The 26,548-nt window shown below is 36.6% G+C and overlaps 2 protein-coding genes and 1 long non-coding RNA gene across 4 annotated transcripts; 2 read left to right on the top strand and 1 right to left on the bottom strand.

Moving 5' to 3' along the window:
- Window positions 1-1,713: 1,713 nt before the first annotated feature.
- Window positions 1,714-6,554, top strand: ccn4a (cellular communication network factor 4a). The gene is made up of 5 exons (XM_067411709.1): window positions 1,714-1,761; window positions 3,554-3,845; window positions 4,105-4,359; window positions 5,609-5,802; window positions 5,907-6,554. Exons 1-5 carry the CDS (start codon window positions 1,714-1,716, stop codon window positions 6,204-6,206), a joined length of 1,089 nt encoding a protein of 362 aa, XP_067267810.1. The 3' UTR covers window positions 6,207-6,554.
- A 102-nt stretch (window positions 6,555-6,656) lies between these two features.
- Window positions 6,657-20,415, bottom strand: ndrg1a (N-myc downstream regulated 1a). The gene is made up of 16 exons (XM_067410842.1): window positions 20,230-20,415; window positions 13,556-13,627; window positions 13,434-13,469; window positions 11,666-11,771; window positions 11,402-11,522; window positions 11,253-11,315; window positions 11,097-11,157; window positions 10,793-10,879; window positions 10,649-10,705; window positions 10,449-10,552; window positions 10,305-10,367; window positions 10,168-10,219; window positions 10,022-10,069; window positions 9,598-9,633; window positions 9,268-9,319; window positions 6,657-7,970 (listed from the first exon to the last, which is right to left on the bottom strand). Exons 1-16 carry the CDS (start codon window positions 20,239-20,241, stop codon window positions 7,732-7,734), a joined length of 1,209 nt encoding a protein of 402 aa, XP_067266943.1. The 5' UTR covers window positions 20,242-20,415; the 3' UTR covers window positions 6,657-7,731.
- Window positions 19,579-26,136, top strand: LOC137037082 (uncharacterized). 2 transcript variants are annotated; one of them, XR_010897244.1, is made up of 4 exons: window positions 19,579-19,953; window positions 20,115-20,198; window positions 22,797-22,934; window positions 25,990-26,136. It is a non-coding gene; the product is annotated as an uncharacterized lncRNA (long non-coding RNA). The 2 variants fall into 2 exon arrangements; XR_010897243.1 differs by lacking the exon at window positions 22,797-22,934.
- Window positions 26,137-26,548: the final 412 nt, after the last annotated feature.

Below are 26,548 nucleotides of genomic sequence, written 5' to 3'. Positions count from 1 at the left end.
ATTTGATGCTCAACAATTTTGATTTATAGCTTAAATAATTATTTTGTGTTTATATTACAATGAATCATTCTGTATAACTCGGAAATGAAGAATGATCTGACACAAAATGAAATAAAAATCAGTTTTATGATCTATGTTTATCTTTTCCCTATTAAGGCAAATACTTCTGACTCAAAGCCAATGTTCAGTGGAATATGAGTTTTCAATTAGAACACATGGTTATGTTCACATTACTCATGCTGGAATGACAAATTAGCTGTCACTAGAATAAATGAGATATGACTGGACATAGAAATCAAAAACAATCAGAGAAAAAGAATGCAGAGAGACTGTTCTTTTCCCTTTTGGCATTGAATGTTTTGGTCAAAGAGCCAAAGAGCTGAAGGCTAATGAGGGCTTATTACTGTATTTGATCTTGTTTTAAATCAACTGATGGACATCACTATCTGTTGTTCATTTATCTTCAGTAGCAAACCATTTCTGTCTTTACCCTAACACTTCCTCACTGACAAAGGCTGCTGTGTCAGATGTCATTTGAGAATGAGAGTATGTTTAACTTTACATCCATATATTACACTTCATCCGCTTAAAGAGCAAAATGCACTTTCCTTTTGTAGCAGAACTACAATTACTCTTATATCTGCGAGTTGTGCATGTCCTCACCTGCCTATTCTTAAAAAATAAAACACTTCACTGACTTTGCCAGCAAGTGACCTTTGTGTAGCTCAGTGTTAGAAATAACAGTCTCTTTGTTCTCAGGTGTTCATTAGTGTTTTTACTCTTGGTACTTCCCTTTAAGAATAAAGCATCACACAAAAACTTACTTTTAGCTAAACAAAGCAGCAAGTAGATTCCATTTTGTTAATTTAAGGCATTTATTGACTTAGCTATAGAAAAATGATGTCATCAGTGTGGTTATTGTTTCAATCTGCCCATCAGGTGGAATAAAGGTGCTATTTATTGCCAATAAATTCAAGTCTTCTTTAATGAGACCATAAGTGGTCAGTTTAACACAGACATGAGAAATAGGCAATAAGGGTGATGTTTTATAATGTATTCCCCAGACACATGAAACACAGCACTCTTCAGGGACAACTGGGTGATATTCGAACTTCACACTGGCATTTTGTACACAGGGCCAAAGTGGAAATCCATATCAGGGTATGAAAAGAGCAGGGGAACATTTAAGCCCACTCCCTCTTTCTTTTTTCTCAGAAAATAAAGTTCTCACAGAGAAAGACAAAAATGTGCTTCCATGCATCCATATGCTATTCTCAGGATGTTCTCTGTTGGCTCAATGTATGTTTATACATTTCAACAGTTTTGAATAGTGCAAAAGAATAACCCAAATGAGGTAGTCCTAATAAGCAACATTTCACTGCTCTAGCGCTTTATCAACAAAACATTTTTTTACACATAACAAGTAATATTTATTTATTTATTAAGATGCGATGGTGAAGCAAAAAAAGCTCTTTGGATGCGTTTACAGTAAATTTGTAAATTGGTTGGCCAAATCACGTGAGCAATTCGCTTCTGACGTCATTAAGGATCTTGAGTATGAAAACTTTACAGCAGTAGCAGCAACGCGGTGTGTGTGTGTGCACGCGCGCTATGCTCTCGGGTCACCAAATGAATGGATCCTGCTCGCGTATGGGCGATTTTTCCATCAACATCTAATTTTGGATTCAATGCATTTATCACTCGGGATCAGTGATGACTTGGCTTCTGGTGTGGGTTCTTCTAGTTGCTTGTGTACCACAGGTAAGAAACATCATTATTTATTGAAATGTTATTTATTTAACCTACATTATCTGGATAATTTAAGGTGAAATTAACGCGTAATAAACGCATGCAGATAAATCCATGCATGCCCAGTATTATTTGTGCTGACCATCAGCCACGAGTTTGATGATTTCATTACTGCAGTTGATAGGATTACAGTTATATGGTTTTTGTTATTTGGCAGATAACGTATTGTTGTCCTAACATGCTATATATAATGAATAGCCTAATGAATTAATTAAAAAAACTTTTTAAATATTATTTTTGTGCTGCAGTCTGTGTAAAATAAAATTAATATAAAAATAATATAATAATATAAATATTATTCAGCTCAAAATTCCTCTTTGCCAATATATTCCACTCTCTAATAAGTGTTTCAAATGAAACGCCTTCTTCCTTATTAGACGTTTGTTACGTTTTTACCTCAGTAACTCTAATCCCCCTATTTTCCCATTTCCCCCCATATTTTATTTATTTATTTTTAAATCCACATAATTAAAATTTAAATGCGCTATATATGGTCGTTTAATTATATGTGACAGGCATTCTTAACAAATGACCTCATGTTTTACACATTTAAGGAATGCAGTGACAACAAATGACATGGTCATGTGTGAGAGTATACTGCCGCCCTGTGGACTGAAACGAGCATGTTTGTCAAGATGCATAGCGACTTTCAATAATTTAAAGGCTTTTTAAAGGTTAAGTTCACCCAAAAATGACAATTCTGTCATTTATTAGTCACCCTCATGCCGTTCCACACCCGTAAGACCTTCGTTCGTCTTCGAAACACAAATTAAGATATTTTAGTTGAAATTCGATGGCTCAGTGAGGCCTTCATAGGGAGCAATGACATTTCCTCTCCATTAGTGTACTAAAAAAATATTTAAGTCGGTTCATGTGAGCACAGTGGTTCAATATTAATACTATAAAGCGACGAGAATATTTTTGGTGCGCCAAAAAAACAAAATAATGACTTATTTAGTGATGGCCGATTTCAAAACACTGCTTCAGGAAGCATCGAAGCACTGTCTGTGTTTTACTTAGAACTGCCACTGAGGGCATTATTGTCTTAATTTTACACAACTGTAGCTCTCCCACTTTCCATATCTCCTGCTAATCTGACACAGGCTATAAGAGGTAAAAAGTTAAGGAGCCCTACAGCTGTAAGCCACCAACAGTTCAGTTTACTTTGTGTAGGTTTGTTGCCATATCAATCAATCATATTAAATCAGTCAACTTCAAGAGGTGCCCGCTATTTAAATTATTTATTAACATCATCTGTCCTTTAAAAATCCATCAGTTTGACTACCATAATTGATGAGGTTCAAAAGAAAGTTACATTGGCTACCATAAGATGATTAATATTTGTTTCTTGACCTGACGTGCAATGATTTGCTAGTACAAAATGAGATACATGAACTGACAACAAGTCTATAGCTATTATAATTTGATATATGCAGGAGAGTGTAATTAGAACTGGTTCATTGCTCTGAGATAGAGTAGTATGTATTGGCGAGTAATTAAGCTACATAGATTCCTATAATAAAAGAGGTTAAATTGAAATGTTTTTACACGTCTGAGATAAAGAATGACAAATGAAGATGTTTATCTGTGTCACCAAAGACTAGATCATTAAGTGAGAATATCTAAAATGTTCATTCCGACCCATTATCCACAATGTCTCTAGCCAGGAGGGAACTTGAGGGAAAAAGAAACAAAAGCCTAAATGTGTCAGAAACAGGAATCTGTTGGCACTTGTGTCTTATAGATTCACAGGGCATTTGCCCAGGATTCTTCTAAGATGCTGTCCATACCAGAACCCATGACCCCGGAGCCCTATAACCGCACCCAGTACTGCCAATGGCCCTGCAAATGCCCTAAAACTCCCCCCACCTGTCCGCCAGGTGTTAGCCTGATCACGGACGGCTGCGATTGCTGCAGAGCATGTGCCAAACAGGTGGGGGAGGTTTGCAACGAGAAGGAAAACTGTGACCATCATCGTGGCCTTTACTGTGATTACAGCGCAGACAAGCCTAGGTACGAAAAAGGAGTATGTGCGTGTAAGTGTCATTGTACTAACACAGCCTTCTTATTAACACTGTGTTCCGCTCGTAGATTAGATTACGATGAAGATTTAAAGCTTGGATTAAGATGGCGGAACCCAGATAAACCAAGCCAGGGGATGCTGAGAATACATTCTCTTCACCTTTTAGCATACGTTTCCACATAAAAAAACTCCACATACTTTTCTTTGGTATTGTATCCACCATGGATCTGATAAACTTGACTTCACTCGTCTTGCTCTTTTTCGCTATCCAGATCTGCCAGGCACTGGCTGTGAGCACAATGGTGTGATCTATCGCAACGGCCAGAGCTTTCAGCCCAATTGCAAATACCAGTGTCTATGTGTTAATGGGGCGATCGGATGTGTCTCGCTGTGTAATGAGTCTCAGCCCCCCAGGGTCTGGTGCCAGAACCCACGGCGAGTTAAAATCCCCGGCCGCTGCTGTGAGCTGTGGATCTGTGACGAGTCCAGGAGGGGGCGCAAGACAGCGCCTCGACACACAATGGCCGGTATGATCTCTGTGTTTGAAGTACTTCCTTCCTGCAATTAAATGGAAACTCATTCTGGGCAGATAAGAATTGATCCACATCATTTGTTAATTTAGAGATCACACTGAAGAAGTAACGTAAAGGGATTTATGTTGTCTTCTTTTACATGTGGTGGTGTGTTGTAATTTGCATCCGTTACCTCAAAATATACACCACTATTTATAAGGATGTTTCTTTTATTATTATTAAAATTAAAACATATTTCCAACAGCATATTACAAGGAAACTGCTGTTTTTTTATGTAAAGATTAGGGCTGCAACGATTAATCGCGATTAATCGTTTGCAAAATAAAAGTCTGTGTTTACGTAATATATATGTGTGTGTTCTGTGTATAATAATTATTTATATATAAATACACACACATGCATGTATATATTTAAGAAAAATGTTATATTTATATATAAAATATTTGTTTATATGTAATATAAAATATATATAAATATATATATTTATAATACATGCATATATTTCTAAACTTTATACCTGTATGTGTGTGTATTTATATATACATAATTATTATACACAGAACACATACATATATATTACGTAAACACAGACTTTTATTTTGCAAACGATTAACCGCGATTAATCGTTGCAGCCCTAGTAAAGATACAAAGTATTATTTTGTTTTTCAGACTTAATGGAAATTTCTATAGTAAATATACACTTTGTAGTCATGATACAATTAAATATAATATAATTATATTTTATTATATTTATTATATATATAATATAATGTAAATGTACACTACTTTTTTACAGTTTTGAAAGAAACTGTGTTTATTTGATTTGAAAAATACAGTTTTAAAATACATTTTAGAATTAAATTGTTTTTTTGTTTTTTTTGAGATGGCAAAGCATCATTACTCCAGTCTTCAGTGTCGCATGATCCTTCAGAAATCATTCTAATATGCTGATTTCATGCTCAAGAAACATTTATGTTTGTTTTCAATGTAAAAACCAGGGAACAGTTATACACTTTTTTCAGGATTCTTTAATGAATAGAAATTTCAAAATAACATAATTTATTTAAAATAGAAATATTTTGTAACATTATAAATGTCTTTACTGATCAATTTAATCCATCCTTGCTGAATGAAAAAAAAAAAAAAAAATCTTCCTGACAGCAAACTTGAACGGTAGCACATAAATAATTTTTGAAATCCATGAATGAAGAAAGCATTCATTGTTTTCTCTGCATTCTTACAGCCCTATCTAGTGTAAAGGACAGTTGGAACAAGAACTGTGTGACCCAGACAACCTCGTGGAGTCCCTGTTCAAAGACCTGCGGCCGCGGAGTGTCTTTACGCGTAACCAACAACAACAAACAGTGTCAGATGGTCAAAGAGAGCAGACTCTGCAACATCCGGCCTTGCAAAGTGGACATCACAAAGCACATCAAGGTACAGCAAGATTTATTGTAATATAATGAATATCAAATTTACATTTGAGAGCGATATGAATGACTATAGTGTATAAAAGGATATTTTTGACTATTTTCCACAAGCCTGGAAAGAAGTGCTTGAACATCTACAGGGCGGAGAGGCCACACAACTTCACCATCTCTGGCTGCACTAGTACAAAAACATACTGGCCCAAATTCTGTGGAGTGTGTACAGATGAGCGCTGCTGCATCCCCTTCAAATCTAAGACTGTTGAGGTCGATTTTCAGTGCCCGAATGGATCTGGCTTCACCTGGCAGGTCATGTGGATTAACGCCTGCTTCTGCAACCTGAGCTGTAAGAACCCCAATGACATATTTACAGATCTAGAGCAGTACCACGAGAGGAGTGAGATTGAAAAATGAGTGACCTTGATGAAAAGTCAATATAAAGATTGTTTTTTGTTAATATTTAATCAACCAGCATCATTATTTCTTATGTAAGACTTTTTCCTATTGGAAAAATTTAAATAAACTGACATATCCTAATATATGCTATTTCAAAACACATTTGTTAGGTTATTTCAACCAAGATTATTAACGTTTTTGTCAAATTGTGACAGATAAATCCTTATGTACAAATTATGCAAGTAATAGATATGTAAAAAGACAAGTTCTGTAGTTAGAAGTCTTAATTTATGCCAAGTTTATATAAAGAAGGAATCTGTATTGCTTCTATCGATTGATTTTTGTATTTTCATACCTTTTTATGCTCTTAAATGACTCCTCGGAGTGAGTTATGCCTTAGTTTGACTTTTCATATACTATAGCGTTGTGTTTGGAGTTGTCAAATAAACACAGACCAAAAAACTGAGTAACCAGCTTTTTATTTTCTTTTTTTTTTTAATAAATACAAACTGTTATTCCATTAAAAATGCAGTGCATCAGGTTGTTTTACATCTTTACAAAGCTGCAAGCGTTTTAGTGTGCGTGGAAGAGCAGGTGTGTTGCTTATATTTATCTCTCTTTCTGAGCAATCCTTCGCTTTATTCTTTCAAAGCCTTGAGAAAAAGAAAGCATCCAGTCCAAGTAGAGGATTCCATGGCACATTTTGTTCTGTTGTGCTTGATTGCATAGAAATCATCATTGTTACAAACAAAAAACAACAAAAATATCACTCATATACAGTCATTTTCCTGTATCCTTATATCTACAAATTGGTTTTGTTGAATTTAAACTAATGTTAAGATTCTTTTTTTTAAATATTTGATCCCATGAAAATCATTTAAAATCACTTTAAGAGTATCATTTACTGAGTTACAAATACAACCCAAAAATAATGGGACATACACAGGAAAATGAAAATCAACACATTAGGAGCTTATGCCTTAGTTTTATAAGGTAGGTTAGCAACTTAAAAAAAAAAAAATACCACCATCTCTACTCTGTGGTCAACCAATCCCTTTTCCATTCAGTGAGGTTCATTTCAACATATACAGATTATACAAATTAATTATGCACTCAAACTAGCATGAAAAAGTGTGGAATAATAACTTGACAAAAGATTAAATTGCGGACTACAGATCAACATAAATTTACAAATATGTGCCCTTCTCAGTGCCCAGTATACTTGGATGATGACCATCATGATGTCTCTGTGCTGCATTGCCTCTAACAACAAAAAGACAGCCATTGCGGAGGGTGCAAAAGAAATAACTCCAACATTCTGTCCTTCATCCACCCTAGCCACTCCTTCCTCAGCGTTTCCCCAGGAAATATAGTCTTGGACACAAGACACTTTGGCGTAAATGCTCTCTGACTAATAAAATGGTGCAAGACCCCTGAGGGAAACATGTGGCGGTCCTGTTGCATGTGTAGTTAGTGGCAGCGCAGCACAGTCAGAACAGAGGTCAATGCATGTGTGAGATGGACCGGAGACAAGGTCACCAGTCTAACAGGACACTTCGGTGGACTTGGGAGCCTGGTCCACAGAACTGTCCATGTTTTCGGTGTGTGAACGTCCGCGTTGGTTGTCGGAGGTGTGGGCACGAGTGCGGCCTTCGTTGGTGTGGGACCGACTGCGGTTGCCCTCGTTGGTGTGCGACCTGCTGCGGTTGCCATCGAAGGAGGTGACGCTGGATCCGGATGCCGTGCGGGAACGGACCAGGCGGGTCATGCTGGCAGAGGGCACTGAGAGGCAGAGGAAGACCGATTAGGATACATATTTTAAAGCTTTTCTGCATTTGCTTATCAAATTTATTGGATGATTTATGTTGAATCACATGTATCCAAGGTTAATACGCAGAAACACTACCGTTTAAAAGTTTGGTGTCAGTATATGTTTTATGTTTTTGAAAAAATGCTCATCAAGGCTATATTTATTTGACCGAAAATACAGTAGAATTATGAAATATTAATAAAACTGTGTTCTATTTGAATATATTTTAAAATGTAATTTATTACTGTGATGGCAAAGCTACATTTTTCAGCGTCATTACTCCAGTCTACAGTGTCACATGATCCTTCAGAAATCATTCTTCTGATTTGCTGCTCAAGAAGCATTATTAATGGTGAAAACAGTTGTGCTGATTAATATTTTTGTGAAAACTGACCTTTTGATAGACATTTTAAAAGAACCTTTATTTTTAAATGTCTTTTTAACATCATGTCTGTCACTTTTGATCGGTTTACTATGGAAGCTTGTTTCTGCCATGAAATAAAGATAATTGCGACTTTTTAAAATCGCACAATTACAACTTTTTTCTTGCAACTAGAGGATATATTTTACAGTTCTGACTTTTTTTCCCTCAGAATTGTGAGTTAAGTCAGAATTGCGAGTTATAAAGTCAGAATTGCCAGATATAAAGCGAAAATTGCATGATATAAAGTAAGAATTATGAGTTATAAAGTCAGAATTGCCAGATATGAAGCGAAAATTGCATGATATAAAGTCAGAATTGTGATATAAACTCGCAATGGCATGTTATAATGTCCAGTTGTGAGGGGGAAAAGACTGGCGTTCACAATTCTGACTTTATAAGACGCACTTCCACTTTCTCAATTCTGAGAAAAAAAGTATAACGCAATATCACGCTTTATATCTTGAAATTCTGACTTTATAACACACGATTCTGATTTTATTACTCGCAATTAGAAGAAAAAGGTCAGAATTTTTTAGATGAAATGTCGCAATTACTTTTTTTTAGTGCCGTAAACAATCTTTTATTCATAAAGGACACAGCAAACTATTAAAGTATTAATTTAACTTACTGATCCCAAAGTTAGACCTTTATTTCAAAAAAGGTCAAATTGAGCAAGTCAGGTTGAAATTTAAAGCACACCTCTAGAGGGCAGCACACCCCAGTAATATATATTGTTAGTTTCACATGAACAAAGGAGTTCAGGCAATGCGCTACGGGTATTCTTCATAAAGACACAGCTGTATGGTCAAATAGAGACTGAACAAAAAGACAATAACAATACTTACTGTAACCCATGCCCTGAATGAAGTACTTGAAAGCCTCTGTTAGCTTCCCGGGCTAGAGAGACAATAAAAGGAGAATTCAGTTTATTTGACTTCAAAAACAACTAATCAGGTCGAGGTGGAAAACAGATTTCGTTAAGTACATGTTGTGAAACAGGATGGATTTTAACAGCTGGTAGCAGCAGGTGGCAAGCTAAGTATTAGAACAGAGAACTATGTGCCATTGCTGTCCGTAATGAGCTTAGCGCGCGCGCTTCATCCCTAATTATCATCCTGTACCTTGAGCAAACTTGTAAATTAATCTAAATGATCATAAACTTTATAAATACACACCTGGTCGACCTGGGGCAAGCCTCCACAGTCAGCCATCTGTAGAAAGACGAGGCACATAAAGTGTTGGTTAAAATGCAGGGAAAACACAAATGCGCCACTGCTTGTTTCTCATTTCTGTTTTTGCCATTCACGCAGGTGTCTGAAACACCTAGCGCACCATTAACTCCACTGGTCTCAGCACTTATCGGTGATAAATAGGCCATTTCTGACGCCATAAACCTAATTCTTAGTCTACCTGAGGGCGGGCTGTGGAAAATTAGGTCAGCCGTGGTGAGATTCAGCCCTGAAGCTGGCCAGTGTAGACCGCTTCTGCACTACCTGGGTAAATTAGTCACTAGATAATGCTGAGCTATCGGAATCTTATCAGCACCGACTTTTCCACGTGGGATATAAATACCTGCCAGCTTCACTGGACGCAACTCACCTTAAGCAGTGTGGTTCTGGTCGGGTCCAGCTTTGTGTTGCACTCGACCTGTACAGAAAACAGACATTTTAAACCACTAAATATACATATAAAGTGTGGAGCAATAACAATGAAGTGAAGTAGTCCTGGGATAAAATTAAACCTACCACAACATCCACTGCAGGGGAACTGTCTCCAACCACCAGGAGTGCAGGACACCTGAAAACAGAGTGACAAAGTCATGACTACAGGAAATCCATCCTACAAGTTTATAAAAGCCATCTGAAAGTGGCTTCAGACTTACTTTAGAGTTCTGACATTGACGTGTCCACCAGGTACAGGCCTCTCGATTTCCAGGTCTCTTCGGCTGTGAAGTGGATGTAAACATTGATTAAATGTTATGTCAACGGACATTGTTTTTTTTAGAAAGTAGTGGTATTAAGCTTACCTGTTGTATGACTTGACAAAGAGCTGCAGATTGAACTGGTTCATGTCATTCACAATGTGGTGACGGAACCTGCCAATGAGTTCATGGTTCTGCTGGATTTCCTCCTGGAGAAATAATAATAATAAAACCCATTTGTGTTAGTATAAATTCATTGATTCAAAAAATGATCTAGATATTGTTGGACATTAAACTTGACCAACCTTTCCAAACAGGTGAGAGATGATCATATCAGGCATGGCATGAGTCCAACCAGTGATCTGTAAGTAATGCGAATAATGAGCCCATGACAGACGCAAAAGCTTGAAACGCTACATAAATGATGAACTTTAGTGGTTAGCACTCACTTTGTGTGCTGCCCAGTCCATCCAGCCCTCAGCACATGGGTTGATGTTTATTAGCACAAGGCCTTCCACCATAGCAGGGTAATCCAACTAGAAAAGAAAATAGTATTTGCAAACCACATTTAAACCCTAATTTTATAAATAAAGAAACTGCAAGTCAAGCAGTATTTTAGGGACATTCCTCAGCAGCTAAACTAGCCAAATGAATGCCAAAATCCACAGGAAAAGAAACACTTTTAGCTCTTTATCCTGGTTTAATTAAAACTATAAATCACTTATTAATAATCAAAAAGGATGTCAAACTCACAGCAAACTTAGCAAGGATATAAGCACCCGCTCCGATAGCCATGCCAATCACACTCTTCAGTCTGTGGGGTTTAAGAAAATCAGTTTAGGATTTAAAAAAAAAAAAAATCTGAAATCTTTTTAAAATGGTATTATAATAATAAAATAAACACCTCACCCAAAATGTTTAAGGATTGATGGAAGAGTCTCAGACAGTTGGTCCATGGAAGGATACTCGTATCTATATGTATATAAAAGAGTCAATTATTATTTTTCTGCATTCATTTATTTATATTAATTGATCCATCTATATATAATATAACTCACCCAGTGGAGAAGGTGTTAGCTCCCTCTTGCTGCCCTGGTGCATCTACATGACACACAGCAAAATGCTGCATGATCTCTTGCATATCCTCATGGCTGAACAAGGGGTCAAAACAGCTTTTGTCTATTGGAAAAGCATAATATATACATTAAAGCCTTTATCCTTTTGAAGAACCTCTTGATTAACATGTCTTGTAAAGCAAAACAAAAATATTTAGGGGACATTTTCAAGAGTTTTATGACTGTTTAAGATATTTAACAGCTTACGGTTCAGTCCAATATCATGGAAGGTAAGAATGACGGGCCGGTCACCCTTAGGAACTCCTTTCATGGTACAGTGGATTCTGCCATATGGAGTCTCCACATCATGTTCCTACATGCAACATGGCAAGACAACGCTTATCAGCATCTGCTGAACCATCATAATCAGCATTAATATGATCGGCGGTACAATTTACTCCAACAGCGCTTTTTTTTTTCTTCAATTACTGTGAAATTAACACCTTTCAGTTTTAAAAACATATTTACAGATTAGTCACGCAATTTCATGTAACATTTAAGGTCAACACAAGTCTGCAAATGAACCACAGACTAACTGCAAACATTTCAACACTATGCACTTTGGTTACAAATCTAAAGCTCACAGTCCATAAAAACTGTCTGCCTGATTTCATAATGCTCAACTGACAATTCCTCCAATTTCACAAAGAATTAAACCCTAATTATGACTGACACAGTAATTCCTTTCTGTCAAAACACTTTGAACTACTAAGACAACAAAATGAAAGCAAAAATGAATGCTTCTACTCACAGCGACTTCAATCTCAAATACTATTTCCATATCAGAGTCCTCCAGAACCATGGTTGCCAGTTGTAATTAGTAGTAGCAATGAGAATCAATACAAGATCTGATTGGAAGTAAGCTCCTGTGTGCACACTTAGCTAATATTCATCTGTGCGCAGGGTTTTATACCCGTTGCTGTCGCTCGACATAAGCCCCATGCTCCCAGCATGCTTTGCACCAAGTTCAAAACAAGTTAATTCTGGTTAACGACATCCGTAAATTGGATCAGCCTCTGTCAGATGCTTGCAGTAGCCTACTCTAGGCCATTGGAAACTTAGGCCAGTGCAGCCAAACTATAATGTGATGACTGTGGTGGCGGTGCACACTGAATAATAGTTGTCTTCAAGTAAATCTGCAATAAAATGCAATCGAGCTACATAAAAGCTCAGTAAATGGCAATATTTGCTACTACTTGTCATATTTCTTTCACTCTAAAAGAAACCAACTCATATAACTTCTTAATTTGGAAAGAGCACATATTGACTAATGAGAATCTGTATTTCTATACGTTTTCCCATGTTTAAAAATAGAAGCTGCATAACCACTAAACAAACAAATCATAAATCATCTCCAACGGATTGAAATTTAACTTTCAGTTGAACTTTCTTGAAGTTAATTTAACACTAGTGACAAACAATGACAAATAACCACCATGCACTGCAAGAGTCATTGAGAAAAGTCTTTGAGTGCAGGCCTCGGTCAAAGATCAACTGGCTGACGCTGCAGAAACTAGTTTCAGCTGCCTCAAGTTGCAGCACAAGCTGCTAAGAAAGTCAAATTACATCTTTCAACAATGACAAGGACATAAACATCTTTTGCTTGGCTTTGTATAGCGACTGAACATAAACATATGTTGTCTGCCTACTGGCACTAATCTCTTTAAACAGGACGAGGCCTACGTGAGCGCCTCGGGCAGATGGCCGGTGTATCCCTCAGCAGCTTACGTCATTGGTCTAGAGGCTGAACGTTCTTATTAAACACATGACCCAAACTTCAGGACTTTAATCTGTGTGAGGATCAGCACAGTGTATCTGTACAGTATCAGTAATGCCATCGTGTCATGACTGGCAAAAAATGACCGAATGAATTTCTGAATGAAGTGGGTGTTGAATTGAAATTATTTCTGCGGGTAGCCATAGTTAGTTAGTAAAGTTAAACCATACAAATAAAATCCAAAAATGAAACGCTTGCCTTAATCACCAGCTGCTGGACAGCCTCTCTTAACCCCTGGAATAGAGGAGAAACAGCGTAGGTTAACGCTATATATATGTTATTTTATATGTTATCAATAATTACACAAGTGTTTCCCATACTGGCAAATCCCGGTCCACAAGCAGAGGCTTCGACTCGACTACCTGGATTTCATCCATTCTCAACGAGGACACCTAGAGGTAGGGAAAACACAACGTTAAGGTTGGTGAACTTCAAATAATTCAAGGTCACAGAAGGAAGTATCAAATTATCATGTTTTTGTTTTGGTGTAATTCATCTTTGGCAACAGCTATTTACAACAACTTTATGAGATATCCTGAGTGGAATCAAGAAATTAAAAAAAAAACAAAAAAACAATTTGAGGTAACTTTATTTGATGCCACTCTTGTGCAGCTTTATTAACACATTGCGATGTATTTGCAGCTTCAGATCCAGCTCTTGTAATTTTAGTGTAACTACAGCAAAACAGACACACATTTGACATTAACATTTATTTTTTGATTATATCCTCAGTTTTTCCTAATTTGTTTTGGATGATGCAGATCATGCATTTCAAAAGACGACCGTTTGAATGTTGATGCGCATGTCAATTGAGCAAGAGCTTGAACAGGCTCTTTGTCTGACTGAGGTTTCTAAAGGTCACATGTCAGGCTTTTCCTCTGTAGCGGGTCTGGACGCTACACACAGGAAGCCACTGACACAGCTGCTTCCATGGCTCCTGCAGTCCCTCCGCCCCTTAAACTCTAGCCATTTTTTTCCAGCTCTGCAACAAAACCAGCATGAAAGCCTTTGTGTTTTATCATCCCACAGGTTCAAGAAGAGTTCCTGTACCAAGCCCCTATAAAAAAAGCAGCGATTGATTTTCTGATTCACAGACGAGCTCTAGGAACCAAGCCAAGCTGTTTATCAAGCGGAATTTCTGTGGTCCATCATTTGCTGAGATTTCTACAACAGCCCCCTACACACATTCCTGACCAGAATCATGTGAGAACTGAAATTACCAATGAATACTAACCAAGCTAGAAGAAATCATCTTAAAATGAGACGTTTTTATTTTAAAATATATAATCAAATTCAAGGAAATTCTACAAGTAACGGTCAGCTGGCAAGTAGGTCACCTGCTTGTTTTTAAGCTGTGTGCCCTTATGGCCTCTCTTTACTAATCTTTTACCTGGGAGTGGCTGGCAGTGGCAGTAATGCCTCAGCAGGATATAAACTGCAGTGACTTAAGGACAGATCCTGCCCATCCCATTCCCTCAAACACTCACTATACTTCAAAACATACCAGTTCACCTGTCAATTTCTCCAGACCAGGTTTCCATTTCAATTTATAATGGTAAACAAGACTTAATAATCTCTTAAATTAAATATTGGAACATATGCATATATAATTGTTTTCATTAACTTTGGCTGCTATATTGCATCAATATCAGTAACTATGTTTATTTTGGATCATAACCACTATTGCTGTTACAGCCCTACAGAGGAGAGGGAAATGCTTCTTTCACTTCCCATAACCTTTTCTTCTTCTTTTGTTGAAATCTATCCCTTGACATGGCAGTGACTTCCAAATTTGTCTGAAAATGTAACTAGAATCACAGTTCCAGAATCATCAGGGTTAAGCCCAGAAACTGAGACTGCTTCCCTAACCTTTGAGAATCATAAAATCCACTATTTATCTAAATCCGGAAGCCTGAATTAAGCATGTGTAGAGTACACCTACATTTTTAATATTGTGAGAGATTTTGAACTTAATGCATTTTAGATTGATCACTGCAGGGGTGCTGGATTCTTACAAAATGTCTTCTCCAAAACTAATAGGTAAAAATCTCTGATCTTCCTATTTAAGTTTTACAGCCATGTATGCATACACTATTATGACTTTATAATTGATACACTGTAAAAAAATATATATTTTCATGATCTATCACAACATTTTTTTTCTTTTGTCAAATCAACTTAGATAATTAATATAGTTCAGATAACATAATATTTTGAGTTTCTGTTGATGAAACCAATCCCATTCATTGTATTAACTCAAATTTTTAATGAACTACAATGAGCTCAGAATGTTAAGGCAACCAGGTAACTTACTTTTTTTAAGTTGAACCAACAATTCTTTACAGTGTATAGATATTTTATACATTATCCTTCAAATAGTTGATGTTTCTGCTGTTGTATGAGTAAAGGCGCCTACACACAGCCTGCTCTGAGGAGGCCTCATAAAGCAATTCTCAACACAAAAAAAAAACCCAGCTCTGATGCACCTCAGACCCTAGTAAGCTCTAAAGTTGCTTTGTTTTTGTGCAAATTATATGCTGCATCTGAAAAGTGTTACATTTTGCCATTGTCCTGAGCTTTACATTTAATTATTGATATTTATTTTCATTCCTAATTTAATATTATTGTTTATAATTCCATAGTTTCATCAAATCCATGCATATATTCATATATTTTAATGTATATATTCCAAATTTTATATTTAATATGTTCATTTCATAATACAAATTCAAAGCTTATATGGAAACAAAGTAGTCTATTGACTCTTTATGATCTGCTTTGAGAATAAGTAAACAAGTAAGCTTGACGTTGTAATTATTAGTAGGCCTAGGTCATAAATGTCTACCATGTCTATGATGCAAGTGATCAGACACAATATGTTATTTAGACGGGTCAGGTGAAATAAAACATAACCATCCAAGCTACATAAATGAATGACTTTGGTCTAGTACTGTGGTTGTCAATTCTGGTCTCAGCACTGCTCCAGTTATCACACTTGGTTCATCTCATTAGGAGAAAACTACATAAACTGACCTGAGTTTAACAGATATGAAACTGAAAGACATACAAAATGTGCAGTGAGGTGAAAACCATAGTTAGTTGGTATCGTACACCTCATATTTTTACCCCACTCGAGCTCACACTACTTTGTTGACATCTGCACGTGCAGCCAACCACACGCACGCGCGTAATGATAAACAAAAAAATAAAAACATAAAAAAATTTCGCTGTACAATTGTAAATATATGGTTTACTTTTTCTGTTTATTGTTGTTAAATGTTTAATAATTTTTTTTTTATACCGGATATCTTTTCTTCAAATCTGATAAATACTTATCTCGTTCGATATCATGTCAGAGATGTTTTACACACGGTCTGCGGTTTTATCAGATAAAAAAACAGCCAATATTTTAACATAAAAAATAATTTAAAAGACTTTTTATGACTTACCGGTTGACTGTCCCAAAATAAAAACAAGAAAGTCCAACAAAACTATAAAGTCTTTGGAGAGTTTGAGGATGACAATTGAGTACGTGCAGCTCGCGACAGGATGTGCAGGCAATTATAAAGATGTGTGTTTAGTCAGTCCTGCCCACTCCTCTTTCTATTGGGTAACTTCATTGAGTCAGGCCTTCCTTTCACAGCATTGCGTGAGATATGATGACAGTGTTCACTTGAGGAAAATGTCTTTATTATAGGACTGATCTTTCACATTATAAATCACTTATACTTATAGAGGTATTCTTCTGTTCCTGCAAGATTATAGCTTAATTTTAACACAGAACACTCAGAAAACTGGTTATACTTTAATAAAGAATTGTTCAGAGAAGTGTGTGTCTTTTTATGTGTATGCGTGTGTGCCCTCTCCAACAACACAATGCTTTCTCTGTGTTTAGCTAATATGAGGCAGTGATAACAAGCACATTCACAATGGGCACATTGCACAGAAACTACCAACATGCTGATCAACTCTCAAGCACCATTTACACCACAAACTGAATTAGACAGCAAAATAAAAGTAGATAGAATTTACTTCCAATCAGAAGATCACAGATATGTATAGGTTGTTTGATGTAAAAGCCGGGCAATCGGCCAGGTCAAATTGTGTTTTGGAAAAATACTGAAACCATTGTTAACTAGATAAACTTTTATGATTTTAAGATTCATAGGCAAATACATATTGAATCAAAGAGCAGACTGCTCAGGGTTCTAAAGTGGGTTAAAGAGAATAATAACCGATAAGGATTGTGGACTTTTACCGGACAGGTTCATATCTCTGTGTACTCAGAACAGAGTTTCTCATGGACTCTGGTGCTACGCTCATTTTTAATCATTCACCTCTCCATTTATATATTGAAAATAACAAACTTGATTCCTGCAGTACTAATAACGACAGAACATGACTAGTAACTAGCTTTCAGGCATTTTAAATGAAATATTATATCACACATCGTAAAGAACTTTGTGTTAAACTGTTGTTTCTTTGTGTATCAAATGTGTACATTTCTCACTTTTCTGTCAGGTCTCTGTTTTTCACAAAATCTGGGTTCATGACCTTGGCTTCTATTTATGTCCTTGCACTTGAAATACAGAGCAGGATTCATCTCGAACAACTCATATCTGGTTTGCACAACATTATTGGATTCCTCGTAAAGAACAGATAAAACACTGACCTCTCTCTCCCCACAAGCTTTTGGCATCAGACGAATCAAATGAATAAAAGGAGGTTCAAAACCAAAGGCCGTTTTCTGCAGCGGCCGTCCAACGATAGGACAAAACAGTCATTATGTTATCATTTAAACATGCCCACATAATCCAAATAACATTACAGCTGGTATTGGATCACTATATAACAGTATTAAAAGCCTACACACGTTCCTTCAGGTATTTTGAAAGGTCAATGGGGCTAGTTTGATGTAGAAATGTAGTAGATTGTTGTCCTTGTCCCTTTTTCTTGGTGACTTGTCTAATTCTACAATGTGGCACCCGTTCACCAACCAAACCTTTCCCCTTTAAGGCATTGCTTTACACTTTAAACTATATTATTCAAATAATAATATTAGTAATATTCTAGTCCTTCTGTTTCAAACCCAAGATAACATCCAGTCTCATTTAGCTTAAAGTCATCATGAAATCATTTTGCGGAATTTATTATAAATGATTTATCCGTTTTATGTTTTTTAAATTCATGTGCACTTCTTTAATCAAACAAACTTCACCCTCTCTCTTCTAATGACATCTCTTCTCTGATGGTGCGTTTACTGGCGCGAAGGCGGGGCAAACAGTCACTCACATGACATCACAGCAACAGCAAACCACAACCATCCAATCAATTCCCGACAAAATCAAATCCTGCTCTACATTTTTTTTTCTTCTATGAGAAGCCGTTTCACTCGGATATATACCATAATACAGAAGAAAAGGCTATTCCAACTTCTGTTTCATGTTGATTTAAACTGCATTAAACTGCTTTGTATGTGATGCAATACTGTAGTCAGATGTAGTATGAATCATACTAAGCCATGATTCAGATACACATGACATGAGGCAGCGCTCACTCAGCATTCAGGCCAGTCTGCAATTAAGGCCTCACCTATCACGTACTTCCTCAGAGCAGGTGCTACTCAGTTCAATGTCCTGTATTACTGATTTACTAAAGGGAATAATAGGACGTCTTAAAGTTACAAAATGACAATAAACACTATATAATGGGAGTGTTAAAGCAGTTTATGGCCATTTTTGTATGCATTAAGCAGTGGATAAATCACCAAAATGTGATGGTTTCATTCACAGACAATGAAGTAAACAAGTTGCAGAATTAGGTCATGAAGTAGATGTTTAATAAATGATGAACTAGGTAATGATGTGCCAACACCGACTCTGTAAGATCAAAGTATTATAGATAATGTATTAACGTGTGTTATGGAACAGCACAGAGACTCATAAACAGACAATATAAACAAGCAAAAGAAGTTTTTACCATTTTACAATACTGAAAGTCTTTATCTTCATCATGTCTCAGCTGTTTGGAAGTGTTTTATTGGTGCCACTGGAACAGACTTAATATTTTTAGAGGTCATTTCTGACAGAGGTTGTTTTAGTATCTGATCTTCAATCAGTTTATCTCCGTTATCAATCCTTGTCACTGGAAAAACAATTATAATGGCACTTGACTACTCATTTCACTTTGATGCTCTCTGGAGGATAAAGTTACTCAGTAACTACAGCCATAAATTGTAGGGCATAATTCTTTATTGTGAAAGAAATGTTTGGTCTAGATGTAGTACTGAGTATATATATGTATGTATGCTAGATATTGCTTTTTTTCTCACAGCAGTTTTGTCCAGGCACACCCTGGGCTGTTCCCAGTCAAATAAACCACTCTGCGTGAATTATTTTCACAGCTTTATCTTTACCAACTGGTGAAAGTGGATTGATTTCCTAAGTGTTATTGTACCAGAGCTAATTCACCTGATACAGAGGGCCTGGATGGGATCACCTACATGAAAACTCCTTCTGGTCCACCATGTCCACTTTACTCTGACCTGGCAACATGGTAGAATTCCTGCTACAGGTCATTGCCTCTGCTGATAAGATGCAACCAATTACTGAAGTGGAAAATTGCTCTGACCTGACATTGTTTTGTTTTCCATGAAAATAACCTTTAAAACAGGACCTAAACTCATTCACTAACAACTTGCCGAAGGCAACACTACAAGGTAACCAGCAACCATCTTGTCCATGCTAAATCTTTAGGTTTTAAATATTGCTTGACTGCAAAACAATAGTCTAGAAAGGTGTTAATTATTTTTGTCATGCATGAATAGACAACATATATAAGTGTATGGTATACCCATTATATTTCCATGTATTTTATTAGATAGGGAAACTGTTGAGGCCAAACAGGACTGCTGCACCACATGAGGGCCACAGATATTGATATTACTGGAAACAGGAAAACTGGGTTTGTAATTTCTGAAAAAAACAGTTCAGACCTTCTGGTTCATCTACCACAGCTGAGAGGTTGGTTCTGCAGGCTTCTCTGGCAGAGACTTGAAAATCGAGTGCTCGACAAATCCCATGATGGAAGTATCACTTTATAGTGCTGAGAAGTACAAATGAGATGTTTTGCCCTTCTGCAAAGCTCACACTTTACACTGGTTATAAGAATAAAAACTGAAGGAAAGTATTCAAGTGTCTTAGTTTGCAGGCTGAGCAAAATAAAGTGATGAATAAGTAGGTATACACAATGAAGATACTTGCCCATTGATTTTACGGTAAACCAGAGCCAAAGGCATTGGTAATAATTACTCCGTTGCTGAGGTATTATGGACATAGCTGCCTTGCTAGCGCAATCTGTCTGTTAATCATTTTATCCACCTTTTAACCTTATAGCCAGTCATAGGACTTTTTGTGATTTTCCTCTCCTGTCCACACAGCATGCTCACAGCATCAAAACAAATGCACATGATCACAGGATCATAAACCCAAGTTAACTTAATTTCTAATTAAAGGTCAAGTATTTTATATTGAGGACACAAATGTAATAATCTGTCCTATGTAAAAACAAATAAATACATTTTCTTTTATTTGTGATTTTATAAATCGGGCATTATGGGGTTAATATGATGTAACCGTCATGTTAAAGCCCTCGGTCCACCCATAACGCTGGATCACACTTCTCAGCCCTGCCAGCGCCGCGTAAGTCACCTGCATTGCTAAAGAACAACACTAAGGTGTGTCAAACGTGGATGACCTCACGTACTCATGAAGACGTGGCCAACGTGACTGGCGCGTCTGTGATGGGCGGGGCTCACCGGAGCAGCATGGAATAAGAAAGTTTTTATCTTCTTATCTCAGAGTCGTGAAATAAGACTGTAGTGTCAATGGACGGTTACTTACGAGACATTAATCTGTTAAAAAAAAAAAAAATCCAAAATAAAACACTCATGTTTTAATGTTCCCCTGTTTTCCTTGTTATTCAGCTATTTTATTTTATTAGAAAAAAATGGATCTAGTCTTCTTCATAACAAATATTTTGTGGATCGAACCAACTGGGAAAATTCTACAGCAGACACACAAACAAATAGCTTGTTTCAAGCCTTTCAAATCCTTCCCCGTAGGCTAATCCCTGTCAGTCAGACGGGTGGTTGAGGTGTCACAATCTGCTGTGGTTATCACCATCACCACCAAGCTGCAAATTCTGACAGTCCAAGGCAGACACTTAACGCCCATTCACACCAAAAATGGTAACTATAGCCTACAGAAAGCTATAATGATTAGTCTCCACACTGCCGCTTTAAATGCTCGAGCTCTTGGCTGTCAATGTTTTTATTCAAGCGATATTGTTTCGCTGTGACATTATCGTTAAAGTTGTGGTGTAGTTGACTCTGCTATTATTTTATATTTAGAAGAACTATAGCCTATCTTTATTGTTATCGTTATCGTCCATAATGGGCATTTATAAGAAAAGTTTTTAAATAAAACCTTGTCAGGCACTTCGAACATCTTAGGGGTCCCAACATGAGATCATTTTTGGATTTAGTTTTAATTCATTAATGTGTTTTAATTAATATTTTTACTTTAATTACATTTTAAGAATTGAACAGATTGTAAACATTGTTTATCACTTGAAAAACAATGAGATAACCTGTTAAACATGAAAGTATTAGGCAATAATTTATGTCTTAGAAACTTTTTGAACCTTTTTGAACCTGTGTGTAGAGTGCAAGTAACATCAGCTCCAACATGACTCTTTAAAACCAAACATTTCTGAGACAAGTATTAATTGACTGTGCCTAATTCCTGATAACACCTGTGTTTAATGTACAGGGATGACGCATTTTTGTAGGCAAAACCCGGATGCGAGTTAGCATTTTAGGACTTCCGGTTCCAACGCCGTAGTCTATGGGTTTTTTGAATGGGATTTTGCTAAATCGCCTGAAATAAGGTCTGTGGTTAACAAAGCCTCTAAATACTTTCACGTTTTGATCTATGACATAAAACACACCAGTTATAACCCACTTGTGATTTTTTAAACTTTCACTGTGTCTTAAAATCGGCGGTTGCTAAAGGGACTACTCCCATTTTGCGGGGACTTTAGACGTCATCATTAAAAAGGGGACATTTGGACAGCATTTCTCATGAAAAAGTGGATATGTTTTCATAACAGCACAGATCATAATCAGCGAGCATGTTTTTAAATAAAGTTGTTTTCTAAATAAAGTTTGAGGCAGCTTGGTGACGACGTTGATCCGCGTCCATGGTGTGCTGTAGTCCGTTTATAGCCTACTGTTAGCCTTTTATATCTGACGACTTTATTTAGGCTTCAAAATCTATAAATGTTGTGTTAACTTGCAGAGATTATCTTGATAGACAAAACGTGTAAGTGTCATAACCCTTTGTTAAACACAGCTTATTTTCTGCGATTTTTCAAAAGTCTATGGGAAAAATGCATAGGCTTTGAACCGAGGGAACCCGTGCGCCGCTAACTTCCGGGTTTTGCCTACAAAAATGCGTCATCCCTGAGGCACTTGATTGATATCTCTCCATCTGTCTGTAGCCTACTGATATGAATACCAGAGCGCCACCATCATGATGGAGGTGCAGAAGGAATTTTACAATGCCTGTAGTTACCACCTACACTCACCAAAACAACACAGGCCTGTGTACTCATGTATGAGAGAATATGTTATAGCAGGTCAGTCACAACATCAAGATGTGGGCACAGAAAGGGCATAACTGTATCATTAGTTTCAAAAATACTTTAGAGCATCCATCCATCTGTCCACACAAGTACAAGTTATTACCTAAAGATAAATGCTGATAGTTTTTTTCTCGCAACCCTTGTACAACTAAACAAGAGGGGAAAGAGCACTGAGCTGAGTATCTATTTTAAGAAGACAAACAGTTTAAGTCGTGTATTTGCCATCCCTTATCTTTGCATGGTCAGTTGTCAGTCCAAACGGTGTCACCTCAATGAACGGGATTGAACAGCATATTTGGACAGAAATATTTAAGTCACAATCATATACTAATCAGTGTTCTCGAGCTTTTGGATGAATAATGGGTAAAGAATCATGGTGTAAATAGTGAAAACATAATTGTTGGACACAAAGGTTTTAAGTCATCAAAGTTACTGCTCCACCATTTAAAATCGATAAAGAAGATAGTATCTTCTGTGGAAACGACACAAAACTATTAAAAAGCCTTTGACTTTTAAACGTATACAGGCCAAAACTGACATCAGCCTTTTAAAATCTGGGTTATGTTGAAGATTAGAAGAAATGTAAATAAATTAGTTACCTTTAAACATATTTTGTACTGATATTGTTTAGGATATTAAAGCAAATTCTTACATTTTAAAGCTTATTTTCAGATATTTTAATGTTCCATAACTTAAAAATAGGCCTATGTGTTATAGCACATACTATATTTCCCTTGTTTATTTAATATTTTTATAATGTGAATGTGTTTTGGTGTAGCTAGGTTCATTTCTGAACTGTAATACCTGTGTTTTAGGTCTATATAATTAATGAATTAATAAATCATTGTTCCTGTAAAGTGATATAGCCTAGTTCATTATCCTACATTACAGTTTTTTTCATCTGCGTACACACATTTTCAAAACTTTGTCTCTTTTTTTTCAAAACTTTACACACCAAGAATTGCACACACAAAATGCAAAATGCCTCACATCTCTTGCAAAATGAAACACTGCATTCAAAATATCACAAACATTTGTCTTACTTTGCAAACACGTTTGCCATAATATTCAATTTTTTGATATATTATATACAGTTATTCAAAACCTAAAGCTCTTCTTTCATAAGCTGCTATGTGCAAAAATTGAAAGTAATTGGCAGAGAGATGTTGAAAAATTCATGGTATGAAAAAAAAAGCATGAAAGCAAGATTGAAACTTTTTTTTTTGTTTGTTTAACTGTAAGCATTTGTGGTTGTGAATACAGTATTGCACAGTACAAAAGAAAATAAATACATCAACCATGTATAGTTGGACCAAAAAAAAAAAAAAACTAGCATCATTTTGAAAAAGGTGAATATTCCAAAGGAATGGTGCGTATGTGTGTCCTGGTAGGGGACCATATGTCTAGGGTGACCAGACGTCCCGTTTTTCCCGGGACAGTCCCGTGTTTCAGCTCTATTTTTAGTGTCCCGACTTATTAAGAAAAAAATAATGTTTTGTCCCGTATTTCATCTTTCAACTGGGTGATGGAGTTCTGTCACACAAGAACAGCCTAATCAATTCGTCATAGAACAAAGTTACCATTCAATCACAATTCGTTATCGATTAGTGAAGGCGGGATAGGCGGAATCACGCTGAATAACACAGACCAGAAGCCTCTCTCTCACGCACTCTCTCTCTCTTTCGCGCGATCAGTTCTCCTCGCGCCCGAATGGTCAAATGCACACATAGTTTTTCAAAATGTCCATCGTGTGGAGTATCTCACGTAAATACAGTCGGTTAAGTGGACGTAAACAGGTGGGTAAAAACAGGAAATGTGTCAGTAGCCTATATTACATCCATGGATTCGGTCTTAAAGGGACAGTAGCCTAATTAAATATTTGTCAGTATATTCAAATGTGAAAAAACAAGTTTAATCTCTGTCGTATTTGTTGTATTGTTTGTAACTTGTTTGTAAATTTCTTTTTATATAACAATATATAACAAATATTTATATCTACACTGCCCTCCAAAAGTTTAGAAACGCCCTAGAAAAGTGGGGTTTTGGACAATATTGGCATGAATCCTTTTTAATTTGTGATAATTTTGCACAGGTAAGGGACAACACAAATTATAAAAACACATTTTATTACATAAACAGTTTATACATAGAAAAAAACTTAAATTTTTGATTCATAAAAATATCCAGCATTAGCAGCTATCTGACCTAAACTGGGTTCTAATTATTTCATTGTATTCTAAACTTAATTGGCAATCAATTGTTGAAGCTATTAAGGTGTGCTGACCCAAAAATCTTTTACAAACCTGGGCCAAGTTTAAACCAGTAACCAGGCATCACAGCTGGCAAAGGGGCATGTCTGACTTTGACATGTATATACTGCCATTATTATGTAATGAAATGAAATGAACCCATGAAAATTATTATTGCTGGATAATGTCAAGTTACTGTAATGTATTTGCACCAAAAAATTATAAGGATTTATGCTGATATCGTCCAAAACCAGACTTTTCCAGGGGTGTTTTCAAACTCTTGGAGGGCAGTGTATATATATATATATATATATATATATATATATATATATATATATATATAATATAGTGAAATAAAATGTCTTATATCATGGTCATATTGCGCACTCGTCCCGTATTCCACCATGAGAAATCTGGTCACCCTACATATGTCCCCACAGGTAAAGTAATACTAGTGCATTTTGACTTTGTGGGGACAAGTCCCCATGAGGAATCAAGCTTATTCATAAATCATACAGAAATCAAGCATTCTGCGTTAGTTCAGGCAGGCCTCGTAGTCAAGTTCTGCTATCAACTAATGCGCAAATTCCAACCCTAGCCATATTAGCTGCTCCGATTCCTATGGACTCCATTGGCAACTCTAAAATAAGGCGCATTACTTAAATGCAGCTTCCGTCTCTCTACTTGCTTGGCTGCTTCCACTGCACACTGCTTGCAACCCACCTCCTCCCCAGCTAAACTTGTGTCTAACTTAATCAGTGTCATTCTGTTGTCACTGATGCATGCTCTGTTCTCAATAGGGGGATTTTGTGCTGCTCTTCCAGATAAAAAATGGGAGGTTGTCCCCAGAAGCTACTGCTGTTCCTGGTCTTGGCTTTCATGGAGCTCATGAAAAGGATGGGGAATTTAAAACAGAGCCATACCACCAAATTGTAACTTTAGCAAAATATGCCAATAAAAAATTGACTAAAGTTTGTCTCTTGTAATTTTTGACTTAAGTGGTCCTGACTGAATTATGTTTTCTGAACATCTAAAATAGCAGAATATTTTCTGTCATGGGTAGATCTGGTGGTAAGGATAGTGTAGGGGGATAGAATATACAGTTTGTACAGTATAAAAACCATTATGCCTATAATATCCCATAAAACATGGAAACCCAACATGTGTTTGTTGGTGGGCGAGATGTTTGGGTGTATCTAGGCTCCATCTCTCCTCCTGGCTGGGTCCAGCCACAATACTTCATCCACATCACATACTATATTCTCTTTTGAGTATCCAACTTCGGATGGAAGCAGCGTCAGTGTCTCCACATGCCTCCTCCATTGCCTGGAGAAGTGTTATGTTGACATAGGGACAACG

This window comes from Chanodichthys erythropterus, chromosome 15, assembly GCF_024489055.1.
Source record: "Chanodichthys erythropterus isolate Z2021 chromosome 15, ASM2448905v1, whole genome shotgun sequence".
Classification (NCBI taxonomy): Eukaryota; Metazoa; Chordata; class Actinopteri; order Cypriniformes; family Xenocyprididae; genus Chanodichthys; species Chanodichthys erythropterus.
The sequence above is the reverse complement of the archived record's forward strand: the minus strand, read 5'-3'. Positions and strand labels throughout refer to the sequence as shown.